Source organism: Dendrobates tinctorius, unplaced genomic scaffold (genome assembly GCF_039654945.1).
Source record: "Dendrobates tinctorius isolate UK_male_01 unplaced genomic scaffold, ASM3965494v1 ptg000010l, whole genome shotgun sequence".
Taxonomy (NCBI): Eukaryota; Metazoa; Chordata; class Amphibia; order Anura; family Dendrobatidae; genus Dendrobates; species Dendrobates tinctorius.
The window spans coordinates 12,407,191-12,422,363 of NW_027361678.1; the positions used below are offsets into that span (position 1 = coordinate 12,407,191).

The following is a 15,173-nucleotide window of genomic DNA, read 5'->3' on the forward strand; positions in this document are numbered from 1 at the left end:
AGAGAGTTTTTTTTTCACTCGTCGCGTGTCACTGTGCGATAGGCGGAGACTGCGGATGGCACGGAGTCTTGTCACTCGCTTCCTGTCACTGTGTCATGGGCACATATTTGTAGGTTTTTTTTTTTTTTTGCAGCTTCATTCCTTGCACCAGTCTCTGCGGGATCTGAGTAGTGACCAGCTGCGACTGAATGATGACCTGGACCGAGAGCTCAGCCACAGACACAGGTGCCGTTTGCAGACTGAACCATGTGGCAGTGAATGATTACTGATGTTACAGGATGGACATACATGACAGGATCATAGAAACTTCTCCAAATCCAGCAGCCAGACTGACAGCACTGCACCTGATGCTCCGGTATTGCACCTGACGCTCCGGTATTTACTTCTGTCAGACTCTGCTACTTCAGTTCCTTTTTACCTGGTGATTTTAACCCCTTCATGGCCTTGCAAATTTTTTTTGTTTTTATTTTTTCTCCCCTTCCAAGAGCCGTAACTTTTTTTTTTTTTTTTTTTTTCAGCCTTCATAACCATATGAGGGCTTGTTTTTTACGGACCTAGCTGTACTTTTGAATTACATTATTCTTTGTATCATGTGATGCACTTGTAAGCAGGAAAAAAATTCCAAGTTCTTTAAAATTGCAAAACAAGTGTCACTGGGATACAGCGACAGATAGGGACTAGAAGATCGCGGCATCTGTATACACAAACTCCTGCACTGATTAAAACTGCTTCACCATCCTATTAACCAGTGCAGGTTTCCTTGTTGTCATGGCAAGGGTTAATCAGTTCAGTTGACCTAGATTTCGAATTGTCTCAGCTGTTCAGTGTTGACCACTCCCCTCTGGTTTATATGCTGCCTCTGGCACTTGGGAATTGCCAGTGATAGTTCCTCATCCTGGTTTGGTGTTGGAGGAGAAATTCAGTGTTTTGAGTATGTGGTTGGAGAGTTTTTCTGGAAATCGCTGTGTGGAGTGTTTGTGTTCATCCTCGTCCTTTCACATTTGGTGTCATATTCCTATACCTCCTCTGTCTCCCAGTCTGTTGTTTGGTGAGTCTATTTGTATGATAGTTTGTTTTATACCTGTCTGTCTTCCATTGTCTGTCTGATTAGTGTAATCCTATACACTTGAGCCTCACACCTCCCTGGGTGGGGGAGGGAACAGATAAAGTTTAAGGTAGGAGAATAGTAAAATGTTTGTGACCCTGGCATCTCCATCTTCCAGGGGACAGGGATAGACTATAGTGCCCCCTAATCTGAGGGATCAGGTAGGCTCCTACTGTCCCTAGTCCCTACAGGACATGATCACTTGCTGTATCATATTTCATACATTATGGATCCAGTGGCTGCTCTGGCAGGGCAGCTACAACAACTCAGCGTGGAGGTGGCGGACTTGCGCTCAGTGGCTTTGCAGCTCCCATTAACTCAAGGCTTAGGATCCTCGCTCTTGGGCAACCCTTGGTGGAGCCCAAGATCGCTTTGCCGGATAGGTTCTCTGGGTATCAGGTTAAGTTTGTGGCTTTCAGGGAGGCCTGTAAACTTTATTTTTGGTTGCGTCATCACGCCTCGGGCCTCGGGTACCGAGGAGCAATGGGTGGGTGAGGTAAACTCTCTTCTCCAGGATAGCCATCAACCATGGGCATTTTCTATCCATCTGGACACCCAGTCGCTTCAGACGGTCAAAGAATATTTTCAAGTTCTGGGTCTTATGCATGACAACCTTGACCGTGTCTCTCTGACTGAGTCTAAGCTACATCAGGTTCAGTTGGGAGACCTTCCGGGGGGGGGGGGGGGTAATTGCAGGTGGTCTACGAATACTAAGAAAAATGAACCCGCGCGCCTTAGTCAGTTCAGTCAGGGGCTATATGAGTGCGTAAAGGTTGCCTTTTGCTCTGTATAAGACCCTGGTTTCCCTGGAGGTGGCCATGTCTCTACCTATCCGTGTGGACCGCTGTTTGTCAGAGACCTAAAGAGACACTCCAATTTTTAGTGGGTCAGAGGGGTCAATGTGACGTAGGGCTGAGTCTACTGGAGAACCCATGCAGTTGGGGGAGGGGGGGGGACAACAAGTTTTATCAGTCCTCCTGCATTTTGACGCAAAGATGGAGTGTGTTTTTCTGTGGTAAGAAGGGTTATTTTGTGGGTACTTGTCCATGCATATGTAACCGCAAACAGCAGCCGGGAAATCTAGGTAGCCTGTATTGCGGGGAGGTTAGCAACCCCGGTGTATATATTTCCTTTTGTGGGTAAGTCAAAACTCTTTTCACCAGCCAAGATCTATTTTGCGAAAGTAAGGAGGTGATTTCTGCCTTCCTGATTGACGCCCGGTGTGTCAGAGACCAGGGTCTCAGTCCACACAAATTGTTTTGACCTACGAGTATCTGTAATCGCTGTAGATTTTGCACTCTTGAGTCTGGGATATTTTATTTCGTTCATATACATGTGCAGGTGTGGCCATGCACTCTGAATCAATCATTTGGTATGTGCTAGAGGGCCCATGTCTTCTGGTTCTGGGATTAAGTTGGTTTATGTTGCACAATCCCATGGTGGTCTGGTAGATTAGGAAGGTAGCAAGGTGGAGCTAGTACTGGCAAAGACGCAGCTTGGGCACCCGTTTAGCCAATGTTCATACCCATTCTCTGCCAGAATTCTTGTCTGATTTTGTGGATGTGTTCTCAGAACAGGGGTGTCAGGAATTCCCTGCTCATCGTGATTATCATTGCGCTGTTAATATTATTGCTAGGGCCAAGCTGCCTCAGAGCAGGTTATATAATATTTCATCTCCAGAGATGCAGGCCATGAAAGACTATATCTCAGAAAGTCTGTCTAAGGGTCATATCAGACCTTCCTCATCTCCCGTTGCAGCAGGTTTTTTCTTTGTGAAGAAAAAATGCAGGGTGAACTAAATCGGATCACGGTTCGGGATCCGTACCCTCTCCCTCTCATTACGGACCTCTTTAATCAATTCGTCGTGGGCAAAATGGATGGAAGGAAAAAAGAGGGCAGAGGGGAACTCCCAGCAGGTCAATAAAACAAGGATTTTATTTAGCAAGCCATAAAAAAACAAACAGGGTTAAAAAAGTAACGTGTTTCTTAGCTATAATTATGGGCATCCTGGACGCCAGAAACGCTTCAGTTTTTTAATCGTTTGTCTTTTTTGTGGCTTGTTAAGGCCCCGTTACTCATAACGATGTCCCAGCGATCCCACCAACGATCCGACATGGATGGGATCGCTGGGAAATCGTTAGGCTGATCGCTGGTGAGCTGTCACATAGACAGCCCCTCCAGTGATCGAAACCAGCGTGCATGTTGGTTTCCAATGTAAACATAGGGTATCTAAGAGCCGCGCGGCTCTTGGATACCCGCTGTTTACCCTAGAAACCAACATGCACGCTGGTTTCCAAGGTAAACAGCAGGTAACTAAGAGGTTCATTGGGAGGTTCAATTTATTTCCCAAAAAAAAGATATGACAGGTAGTGTTGAGCGCAAGTGAAGTGCTTGCTACTCGAGTTTGCATCGGGTGCTTGAGTATTCACGGAGTATCGAGGATCCCCGCATGTTTTTTTTTGGGTGCCTAAGGCTGGTTTCACATTTGCGTTTTTTAGCGCTGGAAAAAAACGCACACCTGCGCATGCGTTTTTTCCCCTATATTTAACATGGGTGCGCATACCTGCGCGCTGGTAAGCTGGTTTTGTTAAGGGTTAGGGTCAGGGTTAGGGTTAGGGTTAGGGTTAGGGTCAGGGTTAGGGTTAGGGTTAGGGTCAGGGTTAGGGTCAGGATTAGGGTTAAGTATGGTTTGGTTAAGGATTAGGGTCAGGGTTAGGGTCAGGATTAGGGTTAGTATGGTTTTGTTAAGGGTTAGGGTCAGGGTTAGGGTTAGGGTCAGGGTCAGGGTTAGGGTCAGGATTAGGGTTAAGTATGGTTTGGTTAAGGGTTAGGGTCAGGGTTAGGGTCAGGGTTAGGGTTAAGTATGGTTTTGTTAAGGGTTAGGGTCAGGGTTAGGGTCAGGGTTAGGGTTAGGGTTAGTTAGGGTTTAGGGTTTGGGTTAGGGTTAAGTATGATTTGGTTAAGGGTTAGGGTCAGGGTTAGGGTCAGGGTTAGGGTTAGGATTAGGGTCAGGGTTAGGGTCAGGATTAGGGTTAGTATGGTTTTGTTAAGGGTTAGGGTCAGGGTTAGGGTCAGGGTCAGGGTTAGGGTCAGGATTAGGGTTAAGTATGGTTTGGTTAAGGGTTAGGGTCAGGGTTAGGGTTAGGGTCAGGGTTAGGGTTAAGTATGGTTTTGTTAAGGGTTAGGGTCAGGGTTAGGGTCAGGGTTAGGGTTAGGGTTAGGGTTAGTTAGGGTTTAGGGTTTGGGTTAGGGTTAAGTATGATTTGGTTAAGGGTTAGGGTCAGGGTTAGGGTTAGGGTCAGGGTTAGGGTTAGGGTTAGGGTCAGGGTTAGGGTTAGTAAAGTCATGGTTTGGGTAGTGTGAGGGGCCACCTAAAAATGTTGGAAAAAAACGCAAACGCGGTAAAAACGCGCTAAAAACGCATACAAACGCATAAAAACGCTGCGTTTTTTTCATGCATGCTCATAAAAATGCTTGAAAAAAACGCAGCAGTTGTATGCTTATGTATGCGTTTTTTCAATGCGTTTTTTTGCGGGAAAAACGCGCTGCAAAAAAAAGCAAGTGTGAAACTAGCCTAACAGCCGTGAAACGTGGGGCGGGAACTCGAGCATGTCACTTGAGCACCCGATGTAAACTGAAGTAGCGAGCACTTGCTCTCAACACTAATGACGACATTTTCAATATGACAACTTAATGTTAGCAAATTGTGTGTCGTACCTGTTTGTTCAAATTGCTCAATATACTCCTGGATAAAATTCTTGTGGGATGTGGTTTCCAAAATGGGGTCATTTGTTCCTCTGTTGAGGCACAGCAGGAGTTCTCCATACTTGACATGGCGTCCTTTCTCGATTCCAGACAATTTTGCTTTCAAAAAGTCAAATGGCGATCTTTCCCTTACAAGCCCTGCCGTGCGCCCAAACAGTGGATTTCCCCCGCAAATGGTGTGCTCATTTAGAAATTGCACAACAATTTTGGGTCCATTTTCTCTTATACCCTTGTGAAACTAAAAAAAAAAATGGTCTAAAGTAAATTATTTTAAAAAAAAAAGTTAAATGCTCTTTTTTTTCCCCCACATTGCTTCACTTTCTGTGAAGTAACTGAGGGGTTAATAAACTTCTTGAATGTGGTTTTGAGCACATTGAGGGGGGTGCAGTTTCTAGAGTGGTGTCACTTTTGGGAATTTTCTGTCATATAGGCCCCTCAAAGTCACTTCAAATGTGAGGTGGTCCCTAAAAAAAAAAAAGGATTTGTAAATTTTGTTGGAAAAATGAGAAATCGATGGTCAACTTTTAACCCTTATAAGTTCCTAACATAAAAAATTGTTTCAAAAATTGTGTTGATGTAAAGTAGGCATGTGGGAAATGTTATTTATTAATTATTTAGTGACATATTTTTCTAATTTAAGGGCATAAGAATTAAAACTTTGAAAATTGCAAAATTTTCAACATTTTTGCCAAAGTTCCATTTTTTTCATAAATAAATGCAAGTCATATCAAATAAATGTTGCCACTGTCATGAAGTACAGTATGTCAATAGAAAACAATATCCAAATCAGTGGGATCTGTTGAAAAGTTTTGCCTGGTCATTAAGGTCAAAATTGGTTTATATATAGATATATCTCTCTTATCTTCATGCATTGTAACTTGTTAGAATTTTGTTGAATACTTATTGCATACTTACATATTTAAACGCATTGCCATGCCAATTTCCCCCTTTCCGGTTTCTGTAAAAATTAGAGTTGAGTGAATATATTCGTGCCATATTGGTACCCTATTCGTGCCGAATTTATGTTTGCCGTTCGATTCTGAACATGTTCGTTCATTTCTACTTTCATTGACTCCGATGACGTTTGGCTGTGTTCGGCGAATATTGCAAAAACAATATTCACTGCTGATTGTAATCGGAAGCAAATTTTGAAAAATTCACTCAACTCTAGTAAAAGTCCCCTTAATAAAAATTATTCACATAAAATTGGCTCGGTCACCAAGGCGTTAGAGTCTGTGCTTTTTGTATAATTTGTGTGTGTGCCTGGTATGCAGAATACTGTCAGCTTGTAATATACTCCCTGTCCTCATTCTGCGTGGTGTCTTAGGTATCACACCTAGTCATGTGAGCAGCCATCTCTTCATTCTGGAGGAGCAGCTCATTCACAGGCTAGAGTGTTCTTGCCTGGCAGAACACTAACCCCATCACCCCCAGTCTCGTAGAGTCCTAAAATGATAGAGTTGGAAGGGCCATTGTGTCCACCCACCTGCTCAATACACAATTCACTAAATCATCTCAGACAGATGTCTGTCCAGCCTCTGTTTGAAGACTTCCATTGAAGGAGAACTCACCGCCTTTCGTGGCAGCCTGTTCCTCTCACTACCAAGAAGTTTTCTAACATCTAATCTGTATCGTTTCCCTTTCAGTTTCATTCCATTGCTGGATGTGGTGTGGAGGCATGTGAAGCTCTAATCACCACTGTGGCTGTGGTGTGGAGACGTGAAGCTCTATCACCACTGTGGATGTGGTGTGGTGATAGCTCTATCACTACTGTGTATGTTGTGTGAAGACATGTGAAGCTCTATCACCACTGTGGATGTGGTGTGGAGACATTTGAAGCTTTATCACCACTGTGGGTATGATGTGAGGACATGTGAAGCTCTATCACCACTGTGGATGTGGTGTGGAGACATGAAGCTCTGTCACCACTGTGGATGTGGTGTGGAGACATTTGAAGCTTTATCACCACTGTGGGTATGATGTGAGGACATGTGAAGCTCTATCACCACTGTGGATGTGGTGTGGAGACATGAAGCTCTGTCACCACTGTGGATGTGGTGTGGAGACATGAAGCTCTATCACCACTGTGGATGTGGTGTGGAAACATGAAGCTCTATCACCACTGTGGATATGGTATGGAGACATGAAGCTCCATCACCACTGTGGATGTGGTGTGGAGACATGAACCTCTGTCACCACTGTGGATGTGGTGTGGAAACATGAAGCTCTATCACCACTGTGGATGTGGTGTGGAGACATGAAGCTCTCACCACTGTGGATGTGGTGTGGAGACATGAAGCTCTATCACCACTGTGGATGTGGTGTGGAGACATGAAGCTCTATCACCACTGTGGATATGGTGTGGAGACATGTGAAGCTCTTGTCACCACTGTGGATGTGACATGGGGGCATGTGATGCTCTGTCACTACCGTGGATGTGATGTGGGGACATGCGATGCTCTATCACCACTGTGGATGTTGTGTGAGAACATGTGAAGCTTTACTACCACTGTGGATGTGGTGTGGAGACATGAAGCTCTATCACCACTGTGGGTATGGTGTGAGGACATTTGAAGCTCTATCACCACTGTGGATATGGTGTGGAGACATGTGAATCTGTGTCACCACTGTGGATGTGGTGTGGGGGCATGTGATGCTCTGTCACTACTGTGGATGTGATGTGGAGACGTGATGCTCTGTCACTATTGTGGATGTAATGCTCTGTCACCACTGTGGATGTGGTGTGGACTGCAGTGATTTTTCTGCTTTCCACAGACATAGGACCCTGCTCTGTTAGGCCTCTTTCACACTTCAGTTTTTTGTGTCAGTTAAAATCCGCCAAAAAGGCGGACAAGCGGATCCGTTCCTAACTGATGTGAACAGATGCCACAGGATCCAAAAAATTTTGACGGATCCAACGGATGACCATCAGTCAAGATCCGCCAGTAATGCAACTCAATGGGGGAAAAAACGGATCCGCAAAAAAAATTGCGGATCCGTTTTTTCAAAACCTGGCGAATTTTGACTGATTGTCAAAATTGGAAGTATGAAAGAGGCCTTAATGGACCGCCTTAGGGAGGCACATTTGGCGCCATCACATCCGGACTGGCCTCTACTACAATTTCATCTTTGCTATCTGGTTCCTACTAGCCATTCTATGTATGCCCCTCCCTGGGGTGCTAGAAAGGATCGAGACCCTGGAAGGTTTTCTGCCCGTTCTAGAGATCTCAAAAATGTAACCGGTCTGTTGGCAGGTTGTACGCTAAGTCTATGTTTTCCTTATGAAGTCATAGCTGTTGGAACAAAGAAGTTAGACTGCATGGTACCCACATGGCAAGCAAGCCTTTTGTTCAGAGCTTAGCTGGCTCAAGGTATGAGATCTGTCACTCACAGCCTGTTGAGGCTTGACTCTCTGCTGAGTTAGGTGTAATCATACAGCTGCAAGCTGAAGGGGGTTTTATAATCCTATGCCAGATAGGATACGAATGATTGACATGAAATGATATCTCCCATATTCTTAACAGATGTGATCGCTACAGTATTTCCTGTCATGGAACGAAAGCAGAACTCTTGAACATCTTGTAAAGTTGAGCGTCCTGCGCTTCATATTCGCATAAACCCCTGTTGATTCTCAGTGATGACAGTGTGCTCCTTGTACCTCTTCTCTTAGAACTGAAGCAGAAACCAAAAAAGTCCTGCAGGAGCTAAACGCCCGCCTGGATCAGGCCCAGCACCGGGAGACGGTGAGTGTAAGGACTGTGTCCTGTGTGGCAGCTGCTGACTAGAGCGGACATTTATCCAGTGTCGCCATGACCACGGTGTGCGTTTCACCTGTGGGATTGCACTGCTGATAGTCAGCAGCTGCGTCATCTTGTAATAATAATAATAATAATAATTTTATTTCTATAGTGCCAACATTCCACAGCACTTTACATTATAGAGGGGACTTGTGTAGACAATAGATATTACAGCATAACAATAAACACATAGATCAAAACAGATACCAAGAGGAATGAAGGCCCTGCTCGCAAGCTTACAGTCTATGAGGAAAAAGGGGAGACACAAAAGGTGTATGGTAACAATTGCTTTCGTTGTTCTGACCAGCCATAATGTTAGAAATCAGGTGTTCATGTAATGCTGCATGAACCGGTTACCAGCCAGAATATGTAAAAGTACAGACACCGAGGGATAATAAATGCATAAAGCGTGTGAGAACATGATACGAGGAACGTGGTTACGGTAAAAATTTTGAATGGGCAACATAGGGATAGTTAGATTAATGTGTTGAGGCGGTAGACCAGTCTGAAGAAATGTGTATTTAGGGCATGCGTAAAACTGTAGGTATTGGGGATTAAACAAATTATCCTGGGTAATGCATTCCAAAAAACTGGTGCAGCACGAGAGAAGTCTTGGAGACGGGAGTGAGAGTTTCTCATTATTGAGTATGTTAACCTCAAGTCATTAGCAGAACGGAGGGCGCAGGTAGGGTTGTAGACTGAGACGAGGGAGGAGATGTAGGGTGGTGCTGAACAGTGGAGTGCTTTGTGGTAGTAAGAGTAATAAGTTTATATTGAATTCTGGAGTGCATCGCAGCTCTAGGGAGTGTGGCCTGACTGGGCATATGAGCAGAAGCAGGAGAGATTAGCTCCACTGGGCCCTGAGCAACTTTAAAATCCGATATATATCCTCCCACTCTGAGCTCCTGCACTGACTGTGGGCATCAGATCCTGATCCATGGCCCTGGGGGGGTTGGGTTTTGAGGGGAGGGTGGGTGCGGATGGTGCTGCTAGGATGCTAGGACTCAGTGTGAGTCGGCTGCAGGAGCAGATAAGGGAAATCAAGATGGCGCTGGGACGCCTTCAGGTACTACAGGTGTGAAGTTGAAGTAATCTGCTGAAAATGCAGCATTTAAACTGGCCAGCTATGCCAGGACATCCAGAGGGGCTTCTGGCTGTAGTGAAGTGCAAGCACACATGAAACCACTGGCTAATCCTTTCTCTGTTCTCTCATGGGAGTGTGAGGAAGATATAGATATCCAAGAAGTATCATTTCTCCTTGCGGAGAATGACATGCTAAGCATGTCGAGGTGAGGAGACTTAAAGCCGCAATGCTCCTCTGGGAAATATGCTAATTATGCAAATTGTCTCTTCAGAGAGGAAGAGGACTAGAACTCTAGTGCCACCTATTGGAGGTAGCAATCCTAAAAGTCAATGTTGACCCTTTAACGAGCCTAGTTACATGACTTAGGATAAAAGCCAAGGCAGAATCTCCATTTGCAGACACTGTGTTTCAGGGTACTGCCCCTCATCAGTGCAAAGTGGGAGATCTGGTTTGGCTGTGAGAGAGGCGTCTGACCGATATCCAAGAAGTATCATTTCTCCTTGCGGAGAATGACACGCTAAGCATGTCGAGGTGAGGAGACTTAAAGCCGGTTTACAGCGAGTGATCCACTAGCTAGAAATAATATCTTCACCAGCAAGCTAGAAAAATACTAGAAATTAAAACTAATTTACTTTATTCAAATTAGATTAAAAAGGACTTGGTCCATTCATAAAATATGCACATGTACAAAAACACAAAAACTCACAAGAAGAAACCGCTCAATCAAACGCGGTAAGACCAAACTACAAAAACTTTCCGGTTTACTCTTAGTGTCGTAATCCAAATCATGCACAGACACTCCTTCAGAGTATCCGCTTAGTATCCTTCAGAGTATCCGCTTAGTATAAATTTGTTTGGAACAAGCACTCTCTTATAGTGCTGAAAATTTGTCTATAACAAATCCATTGCTCTTGAATCGATGTGCTACTACTGTGTCACATACATCATCATCACTCACAATGATCTTAGACAAATTTTTGCAATAACAGCCTAAACAATACAAAATGGCATGGCATACAGTCTGAAATTTTGAAACTTAGGTGTGAACCTATACATTGCTCTTAAATCATGCAGTTCACCACTTCCACAGACTTTTTAAGTAATATCGTATGTCATGGAGAGATCTCACCCAAATCTTTTTCAGTAATGGGTTCCTCCATGTAATGCTCTCTTCTCCCTACGCGTTTCACCGTCCAGATCATCAGGGCAGTCTCTGAGTAAAGCTCAATGCCTACATGAGAAAAATGCTATCACTGGGCTGTTCATTTGCTTGCTTTTTATAACATGCACTCCTTAGTATGTTCCCGCCTCATAAAGGTGGGCGGGTGTATGCCCATGACCACTTCCTGTTTCTGTGTTACTATAGTGACAGGCCCATTGCTCATACATTCCTAATACCACTTACTGACTCGTTTACAGTTAGCCCTACCACATATTAATAGTATATGATTGCACAAAAATCGACCTTCTTATAGAGCATATAATCGTACGTGCTCTTTCTCCTTCATTCAGTTTATCGGGTTGCCTAGTAACGCGCTGACGTCACCCCTCTTTCACCTTTTTTCCGAGTGGACATACCGCGCAATATTTTTTAACCGATCAATATCGATCTATACACGCATATAATTATAATTTACATTTTTTAACATTATATGGCAAATATCCACCGCCATCTAATGATAAGTGGCATATACATACTTCAACTTATAGTCACTAGTTGTAACAGAAGTGCTCACTCTCCAATCCTCAAAAATACATATGGGCATAAATCTTACCCTTGTATAAAATATAGGTGTTAATAAATAACAGTCATTTTGGGCATACTTCACATGTTCACCATCCAATTTTAAGACCTTTAGATAATAAATTCAAGGTATTCTACTCTTAGATATTCCTTGAATTTCTCCTTTCAACTATCCCAATCGATCACCTAGGACAATGTACAGTACTTGACTCAGACTCGATACATCTACCTTCAGGAAGAAGCTTCTTGTCTTCTCTTTATCTCCCTACGCTTTATTTTAAAGGCTTTACTCCGCATTTTAGAGAACGAAAAATAACATATATCCTATTAAAAAAGTATAACCCCTTTGGTCTCCCTCCTGAGTAATCACACTACCCTTTAACCCCTATACAGGGATCTGGTTTTACGTGGGGCACAATGGAGCTTGTCCTCTGGGGCTCGAACCTCTTTATATGTGGGAGGATAAATTATAGAAAAGCCGTAAAAGATAGTTGGTCGTTCAGGCCTGTTGGTTGGAGTGTCCTCAACCAGAAAATCCATTTACATTCCTTCTGGAGGATCGCTTTATCCCAGTCTCCTCCTCTATGGGGGTAGGGAACTTTCTCAATCCCAATAAATTGAATTTTGCTATAATCACCTTGATGTGTCCTATTGATGTGGTTCGCTATAGCTGTATCTCTTCGATTCACCACATCACCAACGTGTTCGCGTATTCTCTTCCTGAACTCTCTTCTTGTTTTCCCTATATATTCCATCCCACATATACACGTTGCCTTATAAATCACCCCAGTAGTACAACAATTAATAAACTGTCTAATGGTGTAAACTTTCTTGTTGTTCGTACTCCTAAAGGTTTTCCCTTGTGTTACTGACTGACATGCTATACAGTTACCGCACCTATAACAACCTTTTACCTCCCTTTCTAACCAGGTACGTGCTGGAGTCTCTCTAAAATGACTATGCATAAGTCTGTCTTTCAAAGATTTATTCTTTTTGTATGTCACTTGCGGTTTAGAGCCTAAAGTTTTCTCAATATCTGTATCCATTTTAAGAACTGGCCAGTGTCGTTCTAAAATTTCTTTAAATTTTTCTGACCCATTCGAGAACTTAGTAATAAAGCGTGTGACCTCTTTATCTTCTTTTCTCTCTACCTTCCTTAGTAGTTCTTGTCGATCTCTCTTTAAAGATTCCTCATAGGCGGCCTTCAAAACATGATCTGGATATCCTCTCTCCTAAAATCTCTCCCTCATATCATCAGCTTGTTCTTTAAATTTCTGAGGGTTTGAGCAGTTACGGCGTAACCTCAAATATTGTCCTTTTGGTATCCCTCTTTTTTGTGGAAGAGGATGACTGCTCTCCCATCTTAGAAGTGAGTTAGTAGCTGTTGGTTTCCTATAATTGCTTGTTTCTAAGGTTCCATCAATTCCCTTTTAGACAAACACATCTAAAAATCTCATTTCTGATCTATGTACCTCATACGTGAATCTCAGGCCTAAATTATTACAATTAAGGTCATTTACAAAAGAAATAAACTCAGATTCTGTACTTTTCCAAATCACGAAAATATCATCAATATAGCGCAGCCATATGGCTACGCTATCATGTCGAGAATTCGTGTAATTGAACACAATTTTTTCCTCCCACCAGCCCAGGAGCAAATTTGCATAAGTGGGCGCACAAGGGCAACCCATTGCAGTGCCCCTGAGCTGGTGGAAGTACTTATTCCCAAAGAGAAAGACATTATTCGTAAGGCAGAATTTCAAAGCCTTTAAAACGAAATCATTATGTTTCATAAAGAAGCGTCCTCGGGACTTTAGATAGTATTCCACGGCCATCAGGCCTTTTTCATGGGGTATCGAGGAGTACAAAGCCTCCACATCTATACTCCCAAAAATCATGTCTTCCTCAAGGCATATACCATCTAGTTTGCATAGAAGATCGCCTGTATCTCTAATATATGAACTCAAGTTCGTCACAAAAGGTCTTAAAATCTGGTCTATATACATTCCTAAATTCTGAGTCACACTATTAATACCTGCCACTATAGGTCGACCTTTTAAAGGGGTCAGACCTTTATGGATTTTCGGGAGACAATAAAATGTCGCCATGGTAGGATGCAAGGGAATCAAGAAGTCTTTTTCTTTTTTATCAATGACTTCAGAGTCAAGACCTTCATTAACTAGCGTCCTAAGAGAATCAGAGAGACTCACTATGGGGTTTGATGGTAACATCTCATAACTCAACTTGTCCTCTAGTATAGAAAGGCACATATTCTTATAACTAGATGTATCCATGACAACAATGTTCCCTCCTTTATCGGAGCTTTTAATAGTGACACTACTGTCATTCTCAAGTCTCTTAAGGCTTTCCATCTCCTCTTTCCCCAAGTTATAGGACCTTGAATTTAAAAGATCTCCTGATTTCATCAAATCATTTGTAACAAGATTAACAAAGATATCAATTGAATTAACATCACCTGTGGGAGGGGGCATAACCGTACTCTTTTTCTTTAGATCTGTAAATGGGCCCTCACCTTTAAGATTAGGATCAGCATCCCCCTGATGAAACAGGAACCGTACATCCTGTAATAAATCTTCAGAAATACCCAACTCTTGGGAAAACCTCTGATCTTGTTTAGAGAAATGCTTTTTCGATTTTAATTTACGGGCGAACAGGTGTAGATCTTTCACGGTTTCAAAAATGTCTATGTCTGATGTTGGTACAAACGAAAGGCCTTTACTAAGCACACACATCTCAGTTTCAGTCAGGGGGCGTTGGGACAGGTTAATTACCTCTGGCCCTCTGGTCCGCTGTGTGGATTTAAGCGGTTTCTTAATGGATAACTTAGGTCTAAAAAATCTCTCTTCGGTGACCTCTTATGGGAGCCTCTGTTAAATAGAGACTTAAAGCCGCAATGCTCCAGCAATGCTCCGCAATGCGCCACCAGAGGGCGCCCGCACCCCATCTCCAGCACAGCCCGCAAGCCGCTGTCTTTCTTGCCGGCTGTGACTGCACGGAGGTGGGTGGGCAGGCAGCGGCGGGTCCGGCGGGGGGGTCCAGCAGCGGCGGCGGCGGGGGGTCCCGGCGGTGTCCCGCTGGTGGTACTGTGGAAGGGCCTGGTACCACCAGCGGGTGCAATATTGAAATACCCATCACTTGGGTATTCCAATATGGCGGTCGGCGTACTTCCGGTGCGGCGCGGTGGATTGTGAGATTCGGGGACATCCAGAAGGAAGTGGATGACAGACAATTTAAGGCATTTATATACAGTTAGGTCCATATATATTTGGACAGAGACAACATTTTTCTAATTTTGGTTCTAGACATTACCACAATGAATTTTAAACAAAACAATTCCGATGCAGTTGAAGTTCAGACTTTCAGCTTTCTCCTTCGCCTCATTGGGGGACACAGATACTGTGGGTGTATGCTTCTGCCGCTTGGAGGCTGACACTAAGTGAAAAAAAGAGGTTAGCTCCTCCTCTGTGTTATACACCCTCGCCCCTATTGCGGGCGGAACTCATTTTTTTTGCTTAGTGTCTTTGGAGGCACACGTATCTGGGTTTCTCCAGACTTCTTTTTTCCATGAAGACAAGACAGGGGCGACGGATTCTATTGAAAGGGTCCGATCTCCCCAAACCATCAACGGGCGAGCACGTGTTGAGTATCGTCTCCACA

At 43.7% G+C, this 15,173-nt stretch overlaps 1 protein-coding gene across 5 annotated transcripts in view; it reads left to right on the plus strand.

Moving 5' to 3' along the window:
* CEP128 (centrosomal protein 128) overlaps positions 1 to 15,173 on the plus strand; it is a 270,620-nt gene that overhangs the window by 78,103 nt on the left and 177,344 nt on the right. For all 5 annotated transcript variants that reach the window (XM_073587050.1, XM_073587051.1, XM_073587049.1 and 2 more), the window contains 2 exons: positions 134 to 225; positions 8,541 to 8,613. In XM_073587050.1, the coding sequence (XP_073443151.1) occupies positions 134 to 225; positions 8,541 to 8,613 (165 nt within the window). The remainder of the gene's footprint in view (positions 1 to 133; positions 226 to 8,540; positions 8,614 to 15,173) is intronic.